The sequence below is a fragment of the Lissotriton helveticus genome, chromosome 5_1 (genome assembly GCF_964261635.1).
Source record: "Lissotriton helveticus chromosome 5_1, aLisHel1.1, whole genome shotgun sequence".
Lineage (NCBI taxonomy): Eukaryota > Metazoa > Chordata > Amphibia > Caudata > Salamandridae > Lissotriton > Lissotriton helveticus.
Genome location: NC_136065.1, coordinates 1,117,270,712 through 1,117,297,474, shown reverse-complemented (window position 1 = coordinate 1,117,297,474; position 26,763 = coordinate 1,117,270,712). Strand labels below are relative to the sequence as shown.

Sequence of the window (26,763 nt, the reverse complement as noted above, 5' to 3'; positions counted from 1 at the left end):
CCTTAATGCGCGATTCGGATCCATGCCAGGGCTCTGCCATCTTCCCCCATGGGAATTTCAAGTAACCCAAACGAAATGCAGACTATGCAATAGAGGTGAGGAAGACATTCAACATCTTCTGTGTATTTGCCCCGAACTCCTCCAAGAGAGTAAAACATTACTAAAAATTCATTTCAAATCACGAGGCATACGGTCATGTAGGCAGGCCGTGATTAAATGTATGATTCCTAATGAGATCATTTTAAACTCCTCCTTTGTAAAGTTCCTACTGTTAGCTAAAAAGAAACTCAGAGATGTAACTATTGTAAATACTTAATTGGTTGTAAAGGATATTTAATGCCATTTTATATGATTTTAAACTGGAATATAACTTTTAAATTTTCTTTTAGTTCGAAATGTTGTAAGATTTTAAATAATCATCACAATAAACTACCTTTGTACCTTTGTACCTTTGCATCTGAGCAGAAACTTTACAATGTTTTTTATTTTATTTGATAACATCTTAGTCATTGTGGATTAGAGATAACATTGCTTTTTCAGTTAAACATCTGTTCATGAGGTGATGGGTTTGAATTCAACAGTTATGCTGTGTATTAACTGTAAACACAGTATTATACATTCATTGGAATGAAAACTCACACAGATGCCATACATGCTGTCAAACATTATCTCATTCACTGAAAAGGGGTCCCATAAAGGATACGTTTCGTTTGAGAAAATGTGTAATCACAAACTATTATTATTATTACTACCAGCTAAAAATATTTGTGCATTGCGTTATTCTGGAACAAGAATAGAGAGAACACTGATTGCATATCACTTTGCACTGAGACTTTGTAACGTGTAAATGTGTCTTTATTTAGCCCTTTCCAACTACCTTAAAGCACTACATTTAGAGATGGCTTTAGACCTGAATGGTAGCACCATCTCTGCCTGAGCCAAAATCTCCAGTCTCAAACCCACCATTTTTCTGCCACTGCAGTATTCCCCCTCAATTAGGGGACTGCTGGGGCACAGTGGGAATATTGAATGGCCATAGTATGTATCAGCATGGCTGTATAAGCATGGTTATTTGGAAATCCCTGATATTGCAAGCACATTTTCATACAAAAAGATCCGTCAAGTTTCACCAGCACCACCCCTGACAGAATCAGAATTGATGGTATTGATAAGGGAATCCCTAGGATTCTCATTTTCGTGTAGGTCTTGCATATACTAGTAAAGGGAATCATGAGGATAATCAGGGCAATCACCTCACTGCCACCCTACTGCAATTTTTCCTCCTGAGGATATGTTAAACTAATGTGAGCAGTACCACCACATGAATCTCTCATGGTTGACTCTCGGTGAGTGAGTGATAGAGTTCCTACCATCTGATTGTTAGTATCTGATATCTGTTGTTGAGGGTGCTGAGGTGGGGTCTCAAAGTGGTTTACCATTCATTATGGTATTTCAGTAGCTCCAACAATTCCTTATACAGCAGGGACCGCAAAAGTGCTTTCGCTTTGCATAAGACTTTCAGATTTCAGATTCTGTGAATTGCAGAGTGGATCACTGTAACTGGATCTATGGCAAACTGGGTCATGTGTCATTGCCTTTATAAATCACACTCTGGCTTTTAATGCATCCAGCACCCGTTCCCCAATAGGCCAGTGCCAATGTTATGTTTAGGTCACAATCAGTCATAGCTGCCTGGATTATTACTATTAAAAGGTGTCCTTGGGGAGCTGAATAACATTACACCATCTTCAGGCAGAAAAGTTTATGAGAAACTTCAGAACTCTGCAACTGTCTGCCTTATGCTCTGCCAATTTGAACGTCAACATTGCTATTAATACAATCTGAAACATTTACCACAGGAGTCAGTAAGCACACCAACAGCCTACTAGTAGCGTTTTGATTAACAGCATCTGCTGTTTATGACTACAGTGAAATTGCTGATTGATCTGCAATGAGGAACTAGGTGATGAAGTTGATGAAATGTTATATAAATACTGAGTGTACACCCATGTCCTATTCATGGACCAGAGCTGACTTGTGCATTCTTCAAAAAACACATTTTTTGTTTTCAATTTATTGTTGCCTCATTGATGCTTCCCACAACTATCGGTATTTCTATGCTTTCTATGAAACTTGGAGGTGAGGCATTGAAATATCTTCAAATATTTGAAGGCGTTATTTATTATTCTACCTTCAATTCTTAAATATTTGTGAAAGGCAGTGACGGCTCCTCCGCAGTGGTGAAGAAGCATCGCCCCACTGCCTGGCTCAGAGCCAGTAAATGAAAAATAAAATGTTGTCATAGTTTTATTTTTCATTTTCCAGCTCTGAGCCAGCTTGCAAAGGGAGGGGCAGAGTATTGAGAGGAGGAGCTCGACGTGCACTCCACTCCCTAAGTGCGCCGTCTCAGGCCGACCAAAACACAGATGCGCACATGGATTTTCTCCAGCCCAGCTGCATTGAGCAGCCGGGCAGGAGAAACCCAACAGACTCCCTGGTCTGAGCAGCACGCCTTTCCAGACTACTAAGACCAATCCCCGGGCTGCTCTAATGTGAGAGAAGCGCAGGGTTTGCAGGGAGTCCGTGACATTGTCCCATTGCTTGCTGGGACAAGGAAGGACTGTACCGACCGGGAGGCAGCTCCAGGTAAAAAATGTTTTAAACAAACATCCCACCTCCTGCACGCACTCCCTGCGTCCCCTCTACACGGCCACCACGTCTTTATTGTGGTGGCCGTGACTAGGGAAAGGTATGTTTGAAAGCCTTACAATACTTTCGCAGAATGGGAGAATAAACAACATATATGTGACATGCTTTATCATGCTCATCAGAGTCTGCACAGCTTTGACAAATAGAAAACTTGAAAAGACATAACCGCAACTTTCAACTTGTGCAGAACCCAGCAGGTGGGACAGGTCTGACTTAGCGCTGGTGGCACCCAGTGCGACAATCATTTTTGATGCCGCCTGCACCTCATGACCGCCTCCTCGAATTCTCTTGTTACCACCGGGAAAAAGTGCCCCTCATCTCTCCAAACATAAGCTTTTGCTAAACACAGTGCCCCCTTCTGAAGTCAGTGCCCCCTCCACAGGTCAGCTCCCAATTGAGGCCGCACTGGTCACACTGCCCTAAAGCCAGCCCTGAGGTGGGATGCTGGCTTGATTCTCATTTCTGGAAAGGCATCCCATCCTCCTAAACCTTTCGGGTACCCAGTTGTACACAGCATTCACATTACGGCCACTTTTTGTGTACTGCCTGTAATGTTCTACAGGATATTAGGCTTTGAGTTTTAAGATCTAGCCAGTCATCAGAAGGTGTCATGTTTTTACTTTTCTGGGTAATTCCAAGAACTTAAGAACAGATACTTATCTAGTGAGTCTTCTTCAGTGTCACTCTCAGAGTATGGGTCTCCTTTCCTTTGGTGATAGTATACACATTATGATTCCATAAATTCAGTAAGCAATTCCAAACTTGTAGGGTCCAATTCTCAAAGAAAGGTTGTGATCTGCACCTGCACAGATTGCACATGCGTTGCTTCGTGAATTATATGATATCTGCAATATCAGATTCCGTGATGTACTCCTAGAAAACGTTTGTCAAATTTCTGGAAATATTTGCTGGTCTGCAAATGCCCTTGCAGACATGTTTCATTTTATTCTCCACAGGAAAAGATAATTTTCTCTGAGGAGAAATCCTCCGTCTCTACAAGCCTATCAAGCATGTTAGTGTTTAGATCCCCTTCCACCCTGTGAAAGAACTCACTCTTGCCAATTGTCAGTGAAATGTTTCATAATTTTTGTGATAGGAATGGGTCGCATGAGAGTGAGACTTGGTGAATATCCAGAAATGTGCACAAACCCACAGACCAACAGTCCTTGAACTGGCACCCCCTACTCGCTCCATACCACTGTGGATTGATTTAGACACTAATATATCTTTGTGTGAATAAATCCTTTAGTGAGTTAAAAAGTGATTTTGCACTCGTCAAAATATATATTTACATGTGTAAGCGAAAGGCACACAAAAATGTACTTTTTGAATCCTGCCCTCAGTTCCTGTTGATCCCTGTCTCTAAAATGTATCTTTGCTCTTTTAATGGTTTTACTATGCCATAAATGGTATAATTAACATTCTGTCACAGAAGAAAGTCACAAGGATTTTTTTTTTCTAAATACTTGGCATAGAATGATAATCGTCACAGATCATTGCATTATTTTTCTTTCACAAATGCAGTCATTGAACTTGCTTCGATAATTATATAATTTCTCTTGTACAAAACGCGATTGAGACTGCTATGGTCCTTTAAAAGCTCATTTCAGCTTGGATTTTAAGTAATCTAAGCTACAGTCTTATGTATATTGTTTTACTGTTTTGCATAAAAGCCGGTTTATTTTACAAGCTCAGCACCAAGGCACTCTTGTTAAGTGACAAATCAATATAAACAAAGTTATTTTCATGATCACTGCCACATGTTTTAATTTGTAAACATGTATATGATGTGCAAACTACATATAAACCAACACTAAGGAGATTAAGGCATACCCCTTTAAGGAAACAGAAGTTGGATAACTGCACTGACTGGGTCCTGGGAAATCAGTCAAACTAAATACATTTTGCCACTCGTCCATATTAGGGTTTTTGCTGAAGTGGATAAAGTGGAGTGTCTGATCCGTGCCTAATTCTCCCACTAGGTTTGGCTTGGCATTTAATGTACGTGCATTGCGCCTTTTTGTCACATCCGATATTCCCAAGGGTTTTTTGCATGATTTTGTTTTCCAGCGTTTTTGGAAATGCTAAGCTACAAGAAAGAGCACACAGATGGTGTCAGGACGCATGTAAATGTTTCCCGTGGCACACAGCTGTACATCGTTCTCAGGTGTTAAATTTAAGCAAAGCAGACATTTCGTGATGTGTGGAAAAGCAAAAAACAATGAATAAGCACAAGTTACATTAAATATAATGTATGCTTCTTTTTTGCTTGAGTTGTTTAGATATATTTTAAGTAAGTGAGATGTTTAACCTGAGTGTTTACTAAGACCATATTTCAAAAGAAAATCGAATACATTCTGAAATCGTGTTAATGACTCTGGATAAAACTGAAATTACATGTAATTCGCGAAATTTTGGCAATTTCATATTACGCTTGATATGCCAAATTTCCATCAGTAGGCAATTATGCCACTTCGTCTAACTAAGCATCCTTCGCGGTAAAACATGTCTGCGTAATTGCCTAGCGGTAGTTAGAGAATCCGAAGAGGCGATCATGGGTGTGGGGCCACTAAAAATGATTGTCACACAGGGCGCCACCAGTGATAAAGCCGGTCCTGTTTATCCTAGCGATCATACTTTTGCTTCATTTTGTAAGAATTGAGAAGAGGAAGAGAAGTGAAGAGGACCGCCTAGCTAAGACGGCTCTATGTGTAACACTTCCACATCTTATTCTGGTCAATGTCTGACCACGTTTAACTGTACGACCTGGAGAGAGAAACCATATTTTGACTTAGGGTTGCTTACCCTTATTCTGTCTGAAGAAACTAGTTAGTCCTTTTGAATTATGATACATGTTTATTATATGGAATGGGTGAAAGGGCTTTTTTAGGGGGCACTATTTTTTCTATTTTGTTGTATATCTGAGGTTGGGCACCTGAAGCAGAAGGGAGGTGATAGGGGAAGTAGCAAAGTGGGTGTAGAATTAATTTTTTTAAGGAAGGTAAGAGTCATTTGTGTATTTTGTGACAGCGTAGATAGTCTGGTAGGGGCCCACATCACTTTTGGTTTATTCTGGGACCCTTTAATTAAGTTTTTTCATGTAAGTTTAGATGGGGTCTTGTATGTGACGAAATTTACTCCTTACTGATGACTCACTAAGGTTGAATCTGGAGATGCTTGTGCTTTTGTTCAGAGGGGACATGGCTTAGCAGTTTGGACTGATAGGTACTGTTGGAGGAAGATGGTGGGTAACTTGCATGTGGTTGGTCACTGCCTGTAATGGCACAATGACAAAAAGATGGACTCAAATGAGGCATGGAGTAATTACCATTGGCTGAGGTTAATTCAGGGCTTCTACCATCAGTTTTTATATTTTTGCTAGAATCACCCATACAACTCTCACCGTTAGCAATCCTCATGATCATGATAGCTCACCAGCGGCTATGTTATTCATACATACATTTAAAAGGTGCACCCAGCGCAATCCAGGAAAATAGGCTGTATTAGGATGTATGCGTTGCCCTCAGGGCAGCTGCAAACCTGCGCTGCCCTGGGGGCAATGCACTCATGTGAACAACAGTGCGGCTGCTCTGAAGACGCTCTGTGTTTCACAGTGCGGATGGCAAGCTATCTACACTTTTAAAGGGTATTAGAGATCCCCTTGCAGGCAGGTGCAATGAGTGACTGCACCCGCCTGCAAAGTGATGTCTGTTTTAGGGGGCAGTGGGACAAAATTTCTCCCCTGCCGGGGGCCGCCATCAGTGTGCACCTCCTGGCAACTTCTTTGAATCTGCGGCCCCATCTGTAATATGGCACAGGTGCATAGGCAAAGAGATTCCCTCATTTGCATGGTGCCACACTCCCATGCAAATGAGGGAATGCTCTCTGATAGTAACACTGGCACTTTATGTGCGCCAGCGATATCGGTACACAGAAGGAGATGCACAACCATCGGTGGCCCCTTCTGTAATACCAAAATGCCCTGGGGTGCGCAAAGCGGGTGCAAATGCCCATTTCACCCCAAGCATTTTGGTAATAAAGCCCCTGGGTGACTGAAACTTTTCTTCCTTGCCACTAAGAGATGGAGCGCTCTTCAGCTTTATCTTGTATCTACAGATAACTGTCTTTCTTTCTACAACAGTCAGCTAGCACTTTAACAAATTAAAAATTTTAATCGGATAATTGCTCCTTTTCTGCATCTTCATGTTAGCAGCTATAAGATCCAGGACACCCTATGACTGGGGATTCGCTGCGCTTTACAAACTAATTAATTCCTCATCATCAATGTGTATCAAAGTAACTGGGAGAGTTTTTTTTAATTATAAATTGCTACTTTCTTTGAATTATCCGTTTCTGAATAAGTACATTTTCCATTTTTATATTTTGTCAACGAAGAAAGCTTTTGAAAAATCCGACTCCCAGTGTTCAGTCACTCAAGTCTCAATACATGGAAAATCAGTACTGTGCACAGCGTTGTAGCAGATTGTTTGAAGTGCAAGAAATTATATTTCCAGCTTTTAATCAAGAGTCAATTGTTTTGCACGTGAAAAACAAAACACATGGCAAAGTGTGGGCTGTAGCACCAATCACACACTTTCTGGCTTATCGCGAGTTACAAGATGCCGCTGAGAGCATTAACCCGCCCACAAATGTACTGGAAACAAACATATAATTCCAGAAAGCCACGTTTTTCAAAACTCTGCTTGAGCACGTACAGTATTAATAACCTGTAGCATCAACACAAACTTGTGGCACCAAAACTTTTTTGTGTGTGTTCAACCGAGTTCCTCTGATTACTTATCTCTCATATTCATTAGCTTTAGGAGAATTACATGCACCTTTTAAAAAGATTTAATGTTGTGAATCTTGAAGTGCCTTGAAGTGCATCACATATATTATATATAATATGTGTACTCACAAACATTTTGCCAGGGGACAAAAAACATGATCTTTGGTGTGACCGAGGGCTGCAACAATGCCAGCAGGGTGTGGGTTGTGGGGAAATTTAAGGTGGATGTAGGGAAAATAAAGTATTTATATGGTGTGGACAGTTAGTTTTGGAGTTATTTCAAGGGTTTCATTCTATACTGCACACAAATAAAGTCCTGCTAGACTTTGCGTTATTGGCATGGGTTCACCTGCCTTTCTGCCTCTACCTCCTGCATTTTTGACTGTGCACTAGATTATGTTTTTGCTGACTTAGATGCTTTGCGCACTTTGCCACTGCTGATCAGTGTCAAAGTGGTGCTCCATGAGTAACTTGGAATTATGATTGGTTATCCATGTTTGATATACTCTGTGTGGCCAGAGCCTGTAAATCAAATGCTACTGGTGGGCCTGCAGCCCTTATTGTGCTAACAGTATCCTTACAAATGTGTCTCAGGCCTGCCACTGCAGTGTCTGTGTGCACAGTTTCTACTGCCATGTCGACCTGGCAAGTGCACCCACTTGCTAGACCCTAACCTTCCCTATTCTCACATGTAAGTGACCCCTAAGGTAGGTCCAAGGTACCCCCTGGCCAGGATGCAGTGTATGTTAAAGGTGGGACATGTACTGGTGTGTTTTACATGTCCTGATAGTGAAATACTGTTGTCAGACTGTCAGATTGAAAATTCCACTGACCTTCAGGAACCAGGCAGTGGGGGCAATGGCGCGATGATTGTCCAACCACTCCCCCTTGCGTAAACTCTTAAAGTGTGAGACAACCACTACTATACCAGAAAACGCATAGGGGAAAGGGGGCATGGTGAAACTAATATAAAGCTGGTGTCTAGAACAGGTAGAGTTCTTCCGACTGGTTCTCAGAGGAAGTAGGAATGACCTGCTTCTAGAAGAGTACCACCCTGTAGAAGTGCCCTGGATCCAAGAAAGAAGAGAAGGATGTAGTGTCAGTTACTTCCTTAATCCATACACTGGAGAGACAAGGGACTCTATTAACCAGCATGCATACTCACAATCACTCAAGCAGCAGTAAGTGTAACTCTGGAAAATATCAGAAATGCAAAATCCAAAAGGTGAAATATATTGTGGAATCTGATCACTCTTATATGAAGGAAACTCCTTCATGGAAACAATGATCAGACAGTCATAAAGGTAAACATAAATAAAGAAACCTATAGAGCGCCGAAGGTTAGCACTTATCTGACTGTACAAAACTCCAGAAACCTTCACTCTGTTAATGTCACAGCGAGAAGAACGTCCTTTCCCTTCAAAGGTCACATATGAGACGCAATCCTCAGCGTCCCCGCACTTCTTGGGAAGAGAAAAACCAAATACATGAATTCCCCTTCGGTACAGGGAAGGCGTGTCGGCAGCTGGATTTGAAACTCTGCATCCAAATAAACAAAATGTGGAAGGCCGTTCACCTCATGACATGAACAACGCCCTGTGGTAGACCTTACGAGAGCAGGAAGAACTATCCTCTGAAGGTTCGGCAATAACAACAAAAGCAGGAAACGGATTGTCAAGCCTCGAGGTCTCTTCTGAGGGAGGGGCTTATATGCCTGCAGTTCATAACGTGTTAAGTGCCGAACAAGCATGCTGCAGTCATCCTGATGGCTACTGGGCTATGTAGTTTAGTTTTTTGTGCCTGGTGAAATAGCATTCAGGCAGCATTCTCACCCCAGTCATACAATGATAGAAAAAGGGTGTAAAAGCAGAGTATGTCATTGTGTGTATGCTACCCTTCTCAGGAACCTTCCTACGGTTGACAACCATGACAACTATGTATTTCGTTTTTCACTATTGCAAGGACTGCCTCTTCGATAGGCTATCATTGGGGCTGCACTGTGACATTTCACATGTGTAACTTTCAATTAGGAAAAGCTAGAAGTTTGGAGTTTACGCTTTCTGAACTTAGAATTTAATAACACACATATTATTGAAGGTATTTTTTAAATTGTGTGTTTGTAAATGCCTTTTTACCCATCATTGGTGATGCATTGCCAAGATGAATAGACCTTTCTGCATTTAGAGTGGTGGGAGAAGTTTTCTCTAGCACCTGAATAGGCTGTGTCTGATATTCACAATGCTGTCTCCACCTCCTGTAGTGAAGCTGCCCCAGGGAGGACAGAACTGTTTTTTCTGAGCTCAGAGACCCCTGTAACAAACACTGCAAAAAGAAAATGGGATATAAATAATAGAGATAAAATCCCAGAACTTTAGATTACTTGTGGACTAAGAGGACCCTGCCAAGAAGAAGCGCTGAAGAGCTGTCAGGAGGAGTACTGTCCCTTTGATGTGTGCTGCTTTGCTGAGTTGGCCTACAGTTGCCGCTCCCGTCTGTGGGCAGTGGAAAGGACTGGTCTTTTGCTTTGCTGTGGTATCCTGCTTAAGAAGATTCTCCAAGGGCTTGAAGTAGAGCTTGTCTCCTGTTCTGAAATCTCAGGGCCACAAAGACTTCACCTGCAACTTTCTAAAAGCACCTTGACTCCTCTGCTTGACTCCTTATTGCCAAAGGGTGCCAATTCCAGTTCCAGGGCCCTTGGAATCATGTTGTTGGTGCTGCAACCCAAGAAAAACATTATTGACACCGTCCGTGGCACCGCCATTGCTGCTGCAACCTTCACTAAGGCTGTGGGCACAGCTCATGAAGTGCACGATGCACTGCCCTGCCTTTCCTTGCACTGCAGCTCTGATGCCTGCTGAAACATTAAAGTTATCGACGTGGTGACTTTCTGAACTCATCAACACCGCACTGCTGAATGCTACCGATGCCTCACCGATGCCCCCTTACCTCACCTACCAGCCCAGACTCTACGCCTCACTTTCTTGTGGACTCAACGTCTCATCTCCTGTGGCAGTGAGGAACCAGCCTTGCCTTGGCCTCAACGCCTTACCTCCGTGATGCTGTGCACCATCCGATGACTTTGTCTTCAAGGTACTGTTACTTGTGGGCCAGTGTGACTGGATCACTGACATAACCTCGACAGACCGAATATCGACTGGACAAAATATCGATGACTAATTATCGACAACAAAATTATCGATTTACTATACTTACACAACAAACATCAAAAATATCGACTACACAATATCGACTACTAAAAACAACGACTACAACAATATCGACTCACAACATTATCGATTTCTAAAACACCGATTATTAAATATTTATATAACAACAGTCAAAATATCGATTACACAAACATAGATAGCAAATTTATCGATTGTAAAAAAATCGACATTAATAGATCCTAAAATAAATGACTTTATTATTTAATAATTAAGTCATACTGATCATAAAAAACCAGATTTAGTTAATATAAATAGATGACATATATTATTTATTTTCATAACATTTACAATACACAATAAATACTAACATACATTTTATAATACATAAACAATGTTTCAACCTTCTACACATTTTTTACAACTAATTATATATATTCCTCCACTTTACAAATATCAAAATAACATTACCTAGAACATTACCTATACAAAATAAATCCTTACACATTCAATAAACGTTAATTGGCGTCACCCATATAAGGAAAACAATTAGCATAACAGAAAAAAAAAATCAAATCAACAAATAAAAACAGACTATCCATTTAAACAACCAATCCTATTTCTGAAACAATTAACCTAATACTATATAAATGAAATAATAAATAACTAAAAACGCAGTATACATCTCCTAAGTAAAGGAAGACGAAACTCTGCTGGATTTCTGGAAGAAAACTGATGGACTTCAACAGAAAGAGACCTACACATATCTAAAGTAAGTACTACTACATTATTAGTCAGCGAAAATGTAAATCTCAAAGCTCACACCTATATTTTAAAGCAAAATACATCAAATATATCTTTTTTTTTTAGCACTCATCCTACAGATGAAAAAAAAAAACAGAAGACCTACACAACACCTGGACATCAAAAGTTACATATAAAAAAGTAAGTATATATTAGAAATGTAAAATCGAGAATTAATAGATAGGTAACTAAATCTAAACTAGCAAAAAACGTCGAACAAATTATCATAAATAGTAATAAAATATATCTACACATTTTCTCAACTTCCACAGGTACAAAAAGATATACACAGAAAATAACAGTTTGAAGAACATCAACAGCTGAAAATAACGACTTGAAAGCATCAAAACATTTACAGGTAAAATACAAATGTGTGAAACTGTATAATGTGATTAGAACATATTTTTTCCTTAAAAAATATTTACATTCTCTTTTAATTACCTCCTAGCACTACAATACTATCATGACTGAAGAAGCTAAATTCATTTATTCACAAAAAGGGAAAATGCTTCTTTGTTACATGGGATATGTCTACACTCAAGAGAAACAAAAAGATTTGAAAGTGTTTTGGAAGTGTACGAAATATTATGCCAACAAATGTTATGGTAGAGCTATAACTCAGGAAACTACTGTTACTTATACTAAAGAACATAATCACCCACCCAATGTAACAGAAATAGAGATTAGACAAATGCTAGATTCCCTTAAAGAAGCTAGTACTAGCACTGATCAACCAACAACTGCTATTCTGAAACACCATTTAAGTGTACTTCCCCAACATGCTTCTAGCCAATTACCATCTATAGAATCCCTTAAAAGAACAGTAGCTAGACAAAAAAGAGCAACATGCACTACTCCTCCCACACCAAAAACTTTAGAAGAAGTCCAAATTCCACCTGAACTCTCTGTAACTCACAATAAAGAAAATTTTATACTCTATGACAACAAATCTAAAGATAAAAGAATTATACTGTTTGCCACAGCAAACAACATGACAAAACTTACCCAATGCCAAACTTGGATGATGGACGGTACTTTTTCTGTATGCCCCAAACCTTTTTATCAATTATACACCATCCATGGTCATTTCCAAAATGCAAATATTCCATTCCTTTATGCCCTTCTACCAAACAAACAGCAAACTACCTATCAAGAAATACTAACTGAAGTCAAGCAACATACTAACAACTATTTTCCACAAAAAATTATCATTGACTTTGAAAAAGCTATGATAAACAGCATCCTTAAAACATACCCACACACAGCAATACAAGGTTGCTATTACCACTTTAATCAATGTATCTGGCGACATCTACAAAAATCAACCTTGAGTATCCAATACGCCACTGATAGCACATTTGCTTATCAAATCAAAAAACTCATCGCCCTAGCCTATGTTCCACTAACAGATGTAACTGAGCACTATAACTTATTAATAGACAGCCCCTACTATAAAAGAAACGAAGATAAACTAAGCCCTATGCTTGACTACTTCGAAGACACATGGGTAGGAAGGCTACACAGATCAGGCCACAGAAGACAACCCAAATACCAAATAGCTTGGTGGAATGTCTACCTTAGCACACTAAATAAGGAAGCAAAAACAAACAATGCAGTTGAAGGATGGCACAATGCCTTCCAAGCAACTACAGGCCGAGGAACGCCTACCCTTCACAAATTAATACAATCCTTACAAAAAGAACAAAGTTACCAGGAGCTCCGAATGGAGCAATCAGTAACTTTGATTGGACCTAAACTCACCAAAGAAACTAAAAAAATGTATAACACACTCCAAAGTCAAGTTACCCTCTATCCAACTAGCAAAGGACTAGAATATCTATCAATGATTGCCAAAACTATTCTTTAAAACATTACATAACTATACACGTAAAACTAAACATATTTTTCCTAAAATTCTTCATTATAATATGTAACAAATTGCTCATAATATTAACATATATAAAATGTATTTAGATAATGTATTTACAAAATGTTACATACAACGTAAGTAAAGCAAAATTAAAAACAGTTTTCCCACCCATTAAAAATCCAGAAAATACTTATATTTCTGATGCAGCTTCAAACGTAATCCAATTCCAAGCAATCCATAGGACACCATTCCAAAAACCCATACAATCCATGAAAGCCCAAAAAAAATGCAAAAATACAAGCAAATGCATAGCGACTCCTTTCCACTTCAGTAGACACCAGATACCATAGAAAACCCAAAAATCCGTAATGGCGAAAAATAAACGCTCCAAGAAAATGTAAAAACCCAAAAAATAGTGTGCAAAAATAAGAGTATATAATACTCGTTACACAGCTGTGATCAAAAAAGAAGGGAGTCCTCCAAAACAGCGAAACGCGACGATAACCTAGAAAAAATAAATAACATACCCACCCACATAAAAACACCCATACATATATAAAAACACATATTTATACATCAAACATATTATCTTAGTAACATTTAAACATATTACCTCACCTCACACACCTACAACAAAAACGCGGTAAAAATCCAATATCGTACACTCTACCTAACACCGAACACACAATCTTCTCTAATTAACTCTACCTACATAAACATAAACACAGCACACATACACTAGCAATAAGTTCAGAAACTTATAAAACACAATTAAAACAAACTTACCCTCTCTAACGCGAAGCAGCACCCAACCGCGATCTGTTGAAGCACCAAATACGCCTAAGTAACATTACGCGGTTAAAAAGTAGTCCCTGTATACAGCTAAATGCTATTTAATTTCTATATTCCAACACTTTAAAAAATACACAGAGTATTATATTAAGTGTAAATATTTTTTTAAAGTGTATAAAATTATTTCATAAATATTCATAAGTTTGAAATAATTATTCAACTGTTATGTTATAGTTAAAAAATTAATTTTTGATTTATAAATACATTTAGTAAATAATGTTAATGTAAAAATAAATTGCATATATAAGTTTGTTACAAGAAATGTTTTTTTTAAATTTGCAAATATTATGTAAAACATTATGTATGTATATAATAAATGTTTTTGGTGTTTATGTATTTAAAAATGAATATTATAAATATGTTCAATATTCATAATAATTATTTCCAAAAATATAACATGACTTGGTAATAAACAAAAATGTTACAATTACAAAAAAATGTACATAATTTGCAATCACAATAAATTCAATGTGTATCTGAATAAATATTTTGTTATTAAATAAAAAGTACATATTACCAATTTGTTTCAGAAACTATTTAAATGTTAATATATGTAAAAGATAAAAAAATTATGTTAATATAATTTATGTGTTAAAAACATATACATGTACTTCATATTTTTGTTATGTTAATAAAAACATTGAATGAAATTTTTTGATTATAAATAAAAAATGATTCTCTACTTACAAATAAATTTGTATATGTGAATAAACAATTTTTCATTTATGGCATTTAACCCTTTCTATGTTTCCTTCTTTATTATTGTATATAAATATTATTTGCATATTAAATAATCTATTAAAAAATACCTTATACATTTAAATATGTTTAAAAATTTATTAATATTTAAAGTCCTACAATACCAATAATTGTTTTAATGTATATTAATTCAAATATTTTATATAAAATATATGAAAAAGAAACTAATTTAATAGACATTTAAATTGACCATATTTTTACCCTGTATCCCTCTAACCTAAAACCCTAAACTGACCCAAAGCCCTAAAAACACCCCTTTACCCACAAACTAAAAACTGACCCAGAACCCACAAAATACCCCTTTACCCACTAACTGAAAACTGACCCTGACCCCTAACAATAACCCTTTACCCACTAACTGAAAACTGACCCTGACCCCTAAAAATACCCCTTTACCCACTAACTGAAAACTGACACTGACCCCTAAAAATACCCCTTTACCCAAAAACTGAAAACTGACCCTGACCTCTAAAAATACCCCTTTTCCCACAAACTGAAAACTAACCCTGCAACCAAAAAAATACCCTTTACCCAAATACTGAAAACTGACCCTTAACCCTAAAAACAGCCCTTTACCCACTAACTGAAAACTGCCCCTGACCCCTAAAAATACCCCTTTACCCACTAACTGAAAACTGACCCTGACCCCTACAAATACCCCTTACCCACTAACTAAAAACTGACCCTGACCTCTAAAAATACCCCTTTACCCACAAACTGAAAACTAACCCTGCAACCAAAGAAAGACCCTTTACCCAAATACTGAAAACTGACCCTTAACCCTAAAAATAACCCTTTACCCACTAACTGAAAACTGACCCTAACCCCTAAAAATACCCCTTTACCCACTAACTGAAAACTGACACTGACCCCTACTAATACCCCTTTACCCACTAACTGAAAACTGACCCTAACCCCTAAATATACCCCTTTACCCAAAAACTGAAAACTGACCCTGACCTCTAAAAATACCCCTTTACCCACTAACTGAAAACTGACCCTGCAACCAAAAAAATACCCTTTACCCAAATACTGAAAACTGACCCTTAACCCTAAAAATACCCCTTTACCCACTAACTGAAAACTGACCCTGACCCCTAAAAATACCCCTTTACCCACTAACTGAAAACTGACCCTGACCCCTACAAATACCCCTTTACCCACTAACTGAAAACTGACCCTCACCCCTACAAATACCCCTTTACCCAAAAACTGAAAACTGACCCTGACCCCTAAAAACACCTTTATCCACAAACTGAAAACTGACTCTGAAAGAATTAATTAATTAATACCAATTAATATATTTACATATTTAATTAATTAATACCAATTAATATATTTACATATTTAATTAATTAATACCAATTAATATATTTACATATTTAATTAATTAATACCAATTAATATATTTACATAATTAATTAATTAATACCAATTAATATATTTACATAATTAATTAATTATATTTAAAATACTTCCCACCCTATTCCCCTAAAAACCCACTACCCGCTCCTAGAAATTATTATAGTAATATAATTTTTTTTTTATTTATTAATTATTTTTAACATTAATTCTATATAAATAAATAAATAAAATTAATACATTTTAACACAAAATGCTATTATAAAACATTAAAACAATGTACATTGAACTATTACATATTATATATATACATATTAAAATTCGATATCATGAGAGTCGATATTGTGACAGTCGATAACACAACTTTCGATATTTTTAAACTAATACACATATCGATATTTTTTACTGACGATATTACTTACTCGATATTTTTTATGTCGATATTTTTTACATACATAACAATCGATAAAAAAAAAATCGATATTACTTACCTCGATATTAATGCCATCTCGATATTCTCTAGTCGATATTATGTCCAGTCGAAATAAATGACTCGATATTAAGACTGTACACCAGTGTGACTATGTGGAAGCCCCGCGCACCTCCCAGTCGGTGCCCTAATTTTGATTTTTGCCTGTTACAACGTTGTAATAGCCCCAGATGGAGCTATACGCTATGAGCTTTAGTTTTGCAATAATCTTTCTATAAGTGATATCTTGATATATGTATGTTGGATTTTTGCCATTACGGTCTTGTTTTGTTTAGATGAATATACTTTATTTTTGTAAACAGGTGTGGTGCTCATTTGTAGTGTTTTCACTGGCTTTAATGTGTGTTGGGGTGCAAATACTTTAAACATTGCCTTTGGGATAAGCCTATCTGTGCATGTCTAGCTACCAACGGGGTGAGCATGCGTTATCTAAAGTGTGTAATTCCTTTATCCTGACTAGAAGGCAGGGTCCGTACTTGGACAATGTTCATACCTCTGCCAGCTAGAGACCCCCATTTCTAACAAGCCCCTAGTTTCTAGAAGATTCATAGATTTGTCAATACTATGTTATGCTGTACCTGAGTTGCTATCCCTCTGTCGCATCCTGCGGTGGGCCTTCTCTGCTTTCAATCGCAATCTAAGACCACTCAAGTGTACAAAGGAAGTAACTTGATTACTGAATTAGAATACGCTAGAGTCTTGGGCTTTAAATGTACTTATGCCTCTAATTTCTTATCTGTAAACACTAGGGGTGCTCGGAAACAGGTTCACTTAAGGTAGCAAGTGCTAAAACAATACCCTTGACAAAGATCCCTCAACAAGGTGTGCAATTTACTGGGAGGGAGACAGAAACATCCAAAACCCTTTGCAGGACATAGGACAGAAGGAATGCTTTAGCTATGGCTCTAGGAGACTTGAGGGGTCATTAGGATGGCGGGTGGATTGCCTCCGCTAGGCTGGCGGTAGCCACCGCGGGCCTGGCGGGGGCAATCCGTCCGCCATCCTCAGCTAAATATATATGGACGAAGCTTGTTCTAAGCGAAACGCGTCTGTTAAGGGTGTGGGGGTCGCAATAAACATCTAAAAATCGGAGACCTGTGTGCTAGCCTGTTTTTCAGCCCTACTGGAGTGAAACTGTGTCCGAATATATATATATATATATATACACACACACAAATCAGTCTTTCTGAGCTCATCAGCTGGGTACACTGTGTCACTGGAACCTAGCTATACCCAGCTGATAATCCTATAACAAGGGCGAAAATGGTCCTGGGTTGCTTGTCTTCCGGTTCAGGAAGGACATGGCTTGGCTATTTGTTCTGGACTGCTCCTAATAGATCAGGGTCAAGAGTGATTTGCATATTTATGGGTCCAATCTGAAGTGGCATGGTGTGCAAAACAACAATGGATTGAGATGCAGCCCAGAGTAATTACCAGTGGCTGAAATTAATTCAAGCATTTCATCCATCACTTTTTGTATTCTTTAGTGTGTCACCCTAAGTGGGACTGTATGCCCAGATGAGGGTCCCATGCACTCTGTGTCAATCGAGTCAAGCTATACCAGGATAATGAGCCCATAAAAAGGGCAAAACTTGTATTTTGATGCTTGTGTTCCAGTTCAGGGAGGACCTGGCTTGGCAGTTTGGTCTGTAATGTTCCCATTGGAGCAGGGTCAAGACTGATTTGCATATAGCTGAGACCAAACAGAGGTGCTATGGTGTGCAAAGTAACAGTGGACTGATATGCAGACTGAGGAATTTCCTGTCGTTGAGATTAATTCAAGCATTCCATCCATCACTTTTATAATACGTTAGTTTGTCCCATCAAAACCATTATGTGAATTATGTAATAGAGGTGGAAGACCCTTTGCAGGCATTAGAAATGTTCAAGCCAATGCATGGCTCTGGCTCAACTCAAGGTTCTCTTGGATCCTCGGGCCCACCCAATTTGAGTCTTCTTGTGGCTTATGTCTGCCACCCATGCACCAACCTTAGAATTGGCAGACTTTTGGTGACTCCGCATCAATCTCATAATGCAGAGTTTTGGCCAAATTCGGTCAATCGAAGTGCAACAGATTTTTTTCTTGCACACGGCTCCTGGGTGCAAAGTTGGTGAGCGCAAGTGAGATTTGACATTCCCAGCATGATTTCTGGTTTCTAGGAGGACATACGGTCACCCAGGCCCTCGTCACAAGCCGACTGGACCAAGGGAACGCCCTATACGCAGGAACCACAGCCAAACTTCAGAAACGGCTTCAGCGCATACAGAACGCCTCCGCACGACTCATCCTCGACATCCCTCGCCACAACCACATATCCGCCCACCTGAGAAACCTGCACTGGCTCCCCGTCAGCAAGAGGATCATGCTCAGGCTACAACCCCACGCACACAAAGCACTCCACAACATGGGCCCCGAATACCTCAACAACCGCCTCTCGTTCCACACCCCCACCCGCCAGCTCCGCTCCACCAGCCTCGCCCTCGCCACCATCCCACAGATTCGCAGTGCCACCACCGGAGGAAGATCGTTCTCCTACCTGGCAGCCAAGACATGGAACTCCCTCCCCACACACCTACGACTGACCCAGGACCATCTCACCTTCAGGAGACACCTCAAAACCTGGCTATTCGAGCAGTAGTGGCACCACCCCCCCCCCTCAGCGCCTTGATACCCTCACAGGTGAGTAGCGCGCTCTACAAATGTATTGATTGATTGATTGATTGATTGATGTGACTGTTTGCAGTCAGAATGCTGCGGCTTGAGTAGAAAAATCCACTCGAGTAGCTGCACCCTCTGGCACACCATGTGGTGCTGTTTGCACTGGTTTTTCAGCGTGGAATGCACTCCCGGTACTAAATCACAGCGCAAGTATCAAGCACAACGTGCCCATTTCCACACATTGCCAGATCTCCGTGGAATTTTGATCTATCACTGCGGAATTTCACAGAGTCAAATTCTGTAAGTTCCACCCACTCCTACTTATTAACTACTATTAAATAACCTTATGAAGAGGCTCTCCTGAATGAGTCTATATGATGTGATTTAAAGGAATTGTGGAGAAAACCATCCAAGAAGAACCTATAACTTCTGTGAAATGAATGGCGGGGAACTGCCTTCTTCCCTCCTGACAAAATCAGGATGAGAATGTAAGCCAGAATATTTAGAAAGAGCTGTCAAACTGACCCCACTGTCAAATATAAATTTATTCCCATTACAAAGTATCTGCACAATGAATAGATAATTCACATGCACTTAAAAACAATTAGCTATATAATAAAACATTAAGCAAAATGTATATGACAAGGTTACATAGTTATACTTGCCCCAATTCATTCTAATCCTTCAACTTTTGGAATATTTGCAAAATAACTCAGTGGAGAACACATAGTGATGATTACACCAAAAGAACCAAGATTTGACTAAGTCAATAGGTCTGTTGATATTTCCAGCCTTTTGGATTTGCCAGTGCCTGTTTGTATTGTGATGTTTTTTTTATAGCACTGTTTTTGAGAGCGTTGCCAGGTCTTGACTAGATGGTAAAACAACTGGCTAAAAGCAAAAATATTTCGAACTCAAAAAACACATCCTACCATAGTAGTTTCTAACACGAAAAGGAACTACTTTATGGGCTGATGTGGACAGGGAGGTCAACCAGTGGCAAGTGTGGGCTTAATCATGGCGCCATGCTGCATCATGTAGCATGCAGAAGCAATAATGTGAATCACATCATGCACAAATTGATGAAAGACAGTTGGCTCAAATCCAGCATCTCATAAGGGATAGGAAATACAGGGAAGACCCAAGGAATGATAATGCACCCACTTCCCATGTCTTTGTCATCTAAAACCCTGTGGGATTCAGAGTGGAAAGAACATTACTCCTGAGTGTAAATAGATCCAAGGTTGAGAACCCCAAGATCCTGCAGATGCTGGAAAATAGGTCAAGGGAAAAGAAGAGATCATGTCAGTAGAAGCTAAATGGGTGTACTTGTTTTTTTTTCCATTGATTGAACATAGATTGTGAAGAAGGGGAGAGAGTGGCATTCTTCCTATGGACATAGACGGAGCAAATTCCAGCATTGTCCCACATGTTTTCGTCCATCAATTATTAGTGAGCAAAAGGACAACTTGAATATCCATCCCAGCCAGAAGAGCTAGACACTTTATTAGGAAGGCCAAGGTTGTAAGCAGTATCACAGGCAGATATCACCAGTACAGTTGCGTACTGTGGAGACAAACAAAGATAGACTAGCAGGAATTCTAACGTCTTACGGAAGCCTGACATGCTCTCATCTCATGCTATAAATGGTCCACCATATGGAACACTACTCTGGGATAATCCAGCACTTGTTTATTATCCATGCCAATAACATGTGTTGCTTCTATTATCCAACCTTTGTAGCAGAGGATCTAATAATCCAATGGCTGGAAGTGAAATCTGCCCCTAGTGACTGTGAAAAAACATACAGCTATTTGAGTATTTATCCATAGGAAAAAAGTAATTGTCTTGCCGAAATCGAAGTTGCTAGGAGCAGTGCACAGAAATAGGAGTGAGGTTTAAAGACATAAGAAACAAAGACCTTGCCTTCCAAGTTGCTGGATTAGGAGTTGATATAGATAATGAACCAGGATCAAATAGCATTTAAAGAAAGTAAAATAGTCCCATCACATAAAAGGAGACTGCATGCCTTCCTTGTGGCCTGAGCTACCTGAGCAAGAATCAATAAATGTTCCAGTCAATTATTTAACTGTAGGTGTAGAAGCATTCATTGTGCAATGATCAGCTGTACCAAGGGCACAATACTTTGGTGCACTCCTTGACTCCAGATATTAGGCTCCAAGAAGAACCCTGACCGAGCTGCCCATATGGGGTAGAAAACCTAAGGAAGACAGAAGTATAAGGATAATTTGTAGTATGAAAGTTGATGGACAATCCACAATGGGAATCATGAGGTTGAAGCACAGGAAGGTCTTCACTTTGAATAAAGACCTACCAATATTGGTTGTGATGTTTTTGAACTTGAGAATTGGTACTCAATCCTCTGATAGTTTAAAAGCCAGAAATAAAAGTAAGAATATATCATAATTTCCTATATTTGATTCATGCAATCTAATTTTTCAGGATACCATACTCTCTTGCAGCATGTAATTGATGACAGATTAGTGTTAAGAAAGTTCATTTATTCATGTACAATAGAAAACAATAATTTGTCTAAGACCTGCTATGGGAATGACTGTCTCAGCTTACTGCTGCTTGGTGTGCCAAAAAATAATCATGGTTAAATCGAATAATACAAGATGGTTTTATTTTAGATTTCAGATCTCTTTGTGACCAAACTTAACCAAGACTTAATCCAGTTTGAACTCAAGCCTGGCGTTAGGATTCTTGTCCATGCTGCCCACTTAACAGCAGGTAATTTGTTGTCTTCACCTTGATCCGACTCATATGCTGTAAGCATAAAGCTTTTTCTCTTTGGTGAGCAATGTTTACTTTTTACAATGAAATGTTGTGACTGTCCCAACATGTTAATTGAAATGAGCACTCCTTCCCACCTGATCTGCCTCACCCCTCTACTTGCCTCCATCCCTTTATTTGAAGACCTGACCCTACTATAAAAAATGTGAGATGATCTAATTTCTTTGTTCCTAAATTCTTTTTCACGTTGTCACTGTGCTTCCTGAAAATTGCTGAAATATAAATTGTGGGAAACCAAGTGGAATCCTGTTTTATCTTGTCAAGTTGCCTAATCCAAGGGAGAGATTAATTAATGATTGATGACTTAAGAATAACATTTCAACTCTAAATTTTGGATTTAACCCAGATCTGTGACTGAGGGGGATTGTTCGATGGATTCAGCATTCTGTCCATCATGTGTTCTTTTCGCATTTGACGCCATAAGTGGGCAGGGCTTACCCAGACATGGGTCCCATGCTCGCTACGCCATCAGATTCAAGCTATCCTGGCTGATGAGGGTTGAAACCATGAAACCTGTCCTAGGATGCTTGTTTCTGGACCAGGAAGGACCTGACCTGGCTGGACTCTTTCCATGGGGAACAGGTTCAAGTCTGATTTACATATAGCTGGGTCTAAACTGGAATGGCATGGCATGCAAAAACACAATGATTTAACCCAGCTCTGTAACTGTGGGTGAATGTTCGATTGATTCAGCATTCCGTCCATCATGTGTTCTTTTTGCATACATTATACAAGGAGCATATGCTTTTGGTGGAATAGTAGGAAAGCCTTGCTCTTTTGCTGGCCGCTATTATCTGGGTCTGTCTCTGTGCCACCTTTCTGGTTTCCTATCTTGTTCCTGTGCCTTTCTCTGTGCCATTCTTTGTTTTCTGTCTCTCTGTTTTCTGTCTCCTTATGTCCATTTTCTGCATCCTCTCTGTCTTCTGATTTGTATCTTGTTCCTCTCCGTCTCTGTCTTTTTTGTGCCAGTTTTCTGCCCTGTGCCCTTCCCGCCGCTGCTGCCCCTGGGGCCCCTCCCCCATCTGGTTTCTTGCTTCCCGCCTCCCAGCTGCGCTTCCCGCCCCCCTCCCCTACTTAATGGCGGCCGCTGCGAGGGAGTGCGAGCAAGATCAGGGACATTCCCCCCCCCCCCGCAGCTCTGCTATTGAGTGCCATCACTGCTGCTCTGTTGCTCTAGACGCTGCTGCTGCTCAGGTAGGTGTTGAGGTCCTCCTCCACCCATAGGCTCCTGCTTGCGCCTCATCCCTGGTGGCCCAGTGGGAGAGCCTTGCTCTTCTGCTGGCCGCTGTTGTCTGGGTCTGTCGCTGTACCACCTTTCTGGTTTCCTGTCTTGTGCACATGTCTGTCTCTGCCATTCTCTGTTTTCTGTCCCCTTATGACCGTTTTCTGCATCCTCTCTGTCTTCAGATTAGTATCTTATTCCTCTCCCTCACTGTCTTTTTTGTGCCCGTTTTCTGCCCTGTGCCCTTTCTGCTGCCCCTGCGGCCCCCTCCCCAGTTTCCCAACTCTCAGCTGCGCTTCCCGCTCATCCTCTACTTAATGGAGACTGCAACGCACCCGCACAGTGGACGCGTGCAGCGGGCACGCCAGAGGCAAGCCCGCCTGCGCACGTCCGTGACCCGACCACGGCCAGGGCCAGGGCCAAGGACTCTGGTTCTTTGTCCATCCGCCGCTACGACTCAGGTGCCCTCCTCGCACTCAAGCCTGGAAGACACAACCACTGCTACAGATCAACGCCGATCACCACTCACTGCCACTTCTCCTGCCGACACTGCCAACAATCCTTCACCAGCAACAGTCCTCCGACACCCGCTAAACCCATGACAGACACCCGCACCACCGATGCCCTGACGTGCATACCCCTCAATGTAAGCTGCTTCCACAGACATGCCACAGAGATATGGGACCTGCTTGACATGCTCTCACCAGGTGTCGCTTTCTTCATGGAAACATGGACCAATGCCACCTCCAACTCCAACATCGCCACTGCCATCCCTGATGGATACAAGTTCCAAAGAAAGGACTGTCCCCACTGCCCAGGAGGAGGACTCACCATAGCACACAAGAGATCCCTCCAACTCTCCACCTCCAGCACGAGCAACCCCCACTCCAACACAGAGCACCTCCACTTCCAGATTCAAACCAGAACCACGCTACCCGGGACCCTCGAGTACAGACCCCCCCAGGCCTCGCACTTCTTCCACCACCACCATTACCGACATCGTCTCACCCCACACCATCACCTCCATGAACTACATCCTCATCGGAGACCTTAACTTCCACCTCGAAAACCACAATGACCATGACTCCACCACCCTCCTTGACAACCTCGCCAACCTCAGACTGAGGCAGCTCATCACCACCCCCACCCACAGAGCTGGACACAGCTTCAACCCCACCTTCGCAGGAGGGACTAACATCCACTTCAGCCACTTCACTCATCCCCTCTGGACAGACCACCACTGCCTACACTTCACCTTCAAAGCCGCCATCGCACTCAAAACCACCCCGCGACTGCCCCGAAGGAACTGGAGTAAGATCACAGAGGAACTCCTCAACACCACCCTCCTCCACAACCCCCCCTCTGCCACGACCGATGCCAACTCCACAGCCAAAGAAGTACACCGCGACATCTCCAACTGCGCTGACAAGCTTGCACTCCTCCGCCACCCGGGCAACCAACGCCCCCCTGAAGGCCGCCTGGTTCGCCACTGACCTCCAAGAAGCAAAGCACTCATGCATATGCCTCGAGAAACTCTGTCAGAACAAGAAAACCACAGAAGACCTGCACAATTACAGGAACGCCGTGAATGAATACCACCAGCACATAAGAGCCACGAAGAGTACCTTTATCAAGAACCAAATCCACTCCAAACAAGTACCACTAAAGAAGTCTTCAACATCATACAGCAGTTCACCAAACCCCCCAGTTAAGCCACGGATGTCACTCCTTCCTAGGACCAAAGCAACAAGCTCAGCTCCTATTTCCACCTGAAAATCAAGGCCCTCTACAACAACTTCAGCGAACAGACTCATGACACCACCCCACTCTCCACCACCGACAACCGGTAGACCTTCACCAGCTGGAAACCTGCTACCAGTGAAGACACCACCAAGACCATGAAGAACACCCACTCAGGAGCCCCCATGGACCCCTGCCCACCGCATATCTACCAAAGAGCCGCCGCCATTGGTCCTGAACTAGGCTGGATCATCAATGCCTCCGTTGAATCCTGCATCTTCCCCGACGACTGGAAGTGGGCAGAAGTCAAGCCCCTCCTCAAGAAGCCCTCGGGCGACCCGATGGACCTGAGAAACTACAGGCCCATCTCTCTCCTTCCCTTTGCAGCCAAAGTCACCAAGAGATTTATCAACGCCTAGCTGACCACCTTCATCGAAGAGAACTCCGTCCTCGACTCCTCCCAGTCCGGATTTTGCAGCAACCACAGAATGAGACTGCCCTCCTCGCCGCCACTGATGACATCTGCATGCTACTCGACCAGAGCCACACCACGGCCATCATCCTACTAGACCTCTCCGCAGCCTTCGACACCGTCTCTCACCGCATCCTCGCAGCCAGATTCCACGACGGATCAGACTCCCTCCCTTACTCTCCGAACCTACAGAGATCAACTGTGGAGTACCCCAAGGATCTGCGCTCTGCACCACGCATTTCAACATGTACTTGGCCCCTCTCGCCACCACCGTCAGCTCAGAACAGTATCTTACGCCGAAGACACCCAGCTCATCCCTCTCTCACAAAGAACCCCAAAAACACCAGACTCAGCGTTCAAGAAGGAATGAAAGATGTTGCCGCCTGAATGAATGACAGCTGCCTAAAACTGAACTCAGAGAAGACTGAGATCCTCATCCTTGGTCCCTCCCCCATGGTGTGGGACAGTTCCTGGTGGCCCCCTGCCCTGGGAAACCCACCCACCCAGATGGACCACGCCTGGATCCTCAGCATCATACTAGACTCCTCCCTCACCATGACCCGCCAGATCATCGCCGTCACCTTAACCTGCTTCAACTCCCTCCGCAAGACCTTCAAGTAGATCCCCCACTAATGCTGAAAGGCCATCCCCCACACATTTGACTGGACTACAGTAACGCCCTCTACGCCAGAATCAACAAAACCCTGCTACTCAGGCTCTAGACCATTCAGAACACCGCAGCCAGACTCGTCTTCGGAACCCCACGACACGAGCACATGACCCCGCACCTACGAGACCTCCACTGGCTCCCCATTGAGAAGAGAGTAACCTTCAAGCTACTCACCCATGCCTACAAATCCCTTCACAACATCAGACCCAAATACGTCAACAAAAGAGTCTCCTTCCACGTACCCAATAGGAACCTCCGCTCCACCAACCTCGCCCTGGCAGGGACTCCACGATTCCACAGGACCAGAGCAGGTGGAAGAGCTTTCCCCTACCTCACAGCAAAGACCTGGAACGAGCTGCCAGTCAACATCAGACGCTCCCCCTC

General features: G+C 41.4%; 1 protein-coding gene across 1 annotated transcript in view; it reads left to right on the top strand.

Annotated features, from left to right (window-relative positions):
• Window positions 1-26,763, top strand: part of LOC144752596 (VPS10 domain-containing receptor SorCS1-like) — a 1,975,184-nt gene that overhangs the window by 1,858,367 nt on the left and 90,054 nt on the right. Inside the window, exon 25 of the mRNA XM_078640477.1 lies at window positions 22,113-22,212. Within this exon, the coding sequence (XP_078496603.1) occupies window positions 22,113-22,212 (100 nt within the window). The remainder of the gene's footprint in view (window positions 1-22,112; window positions 22,213-26,763) is intronic.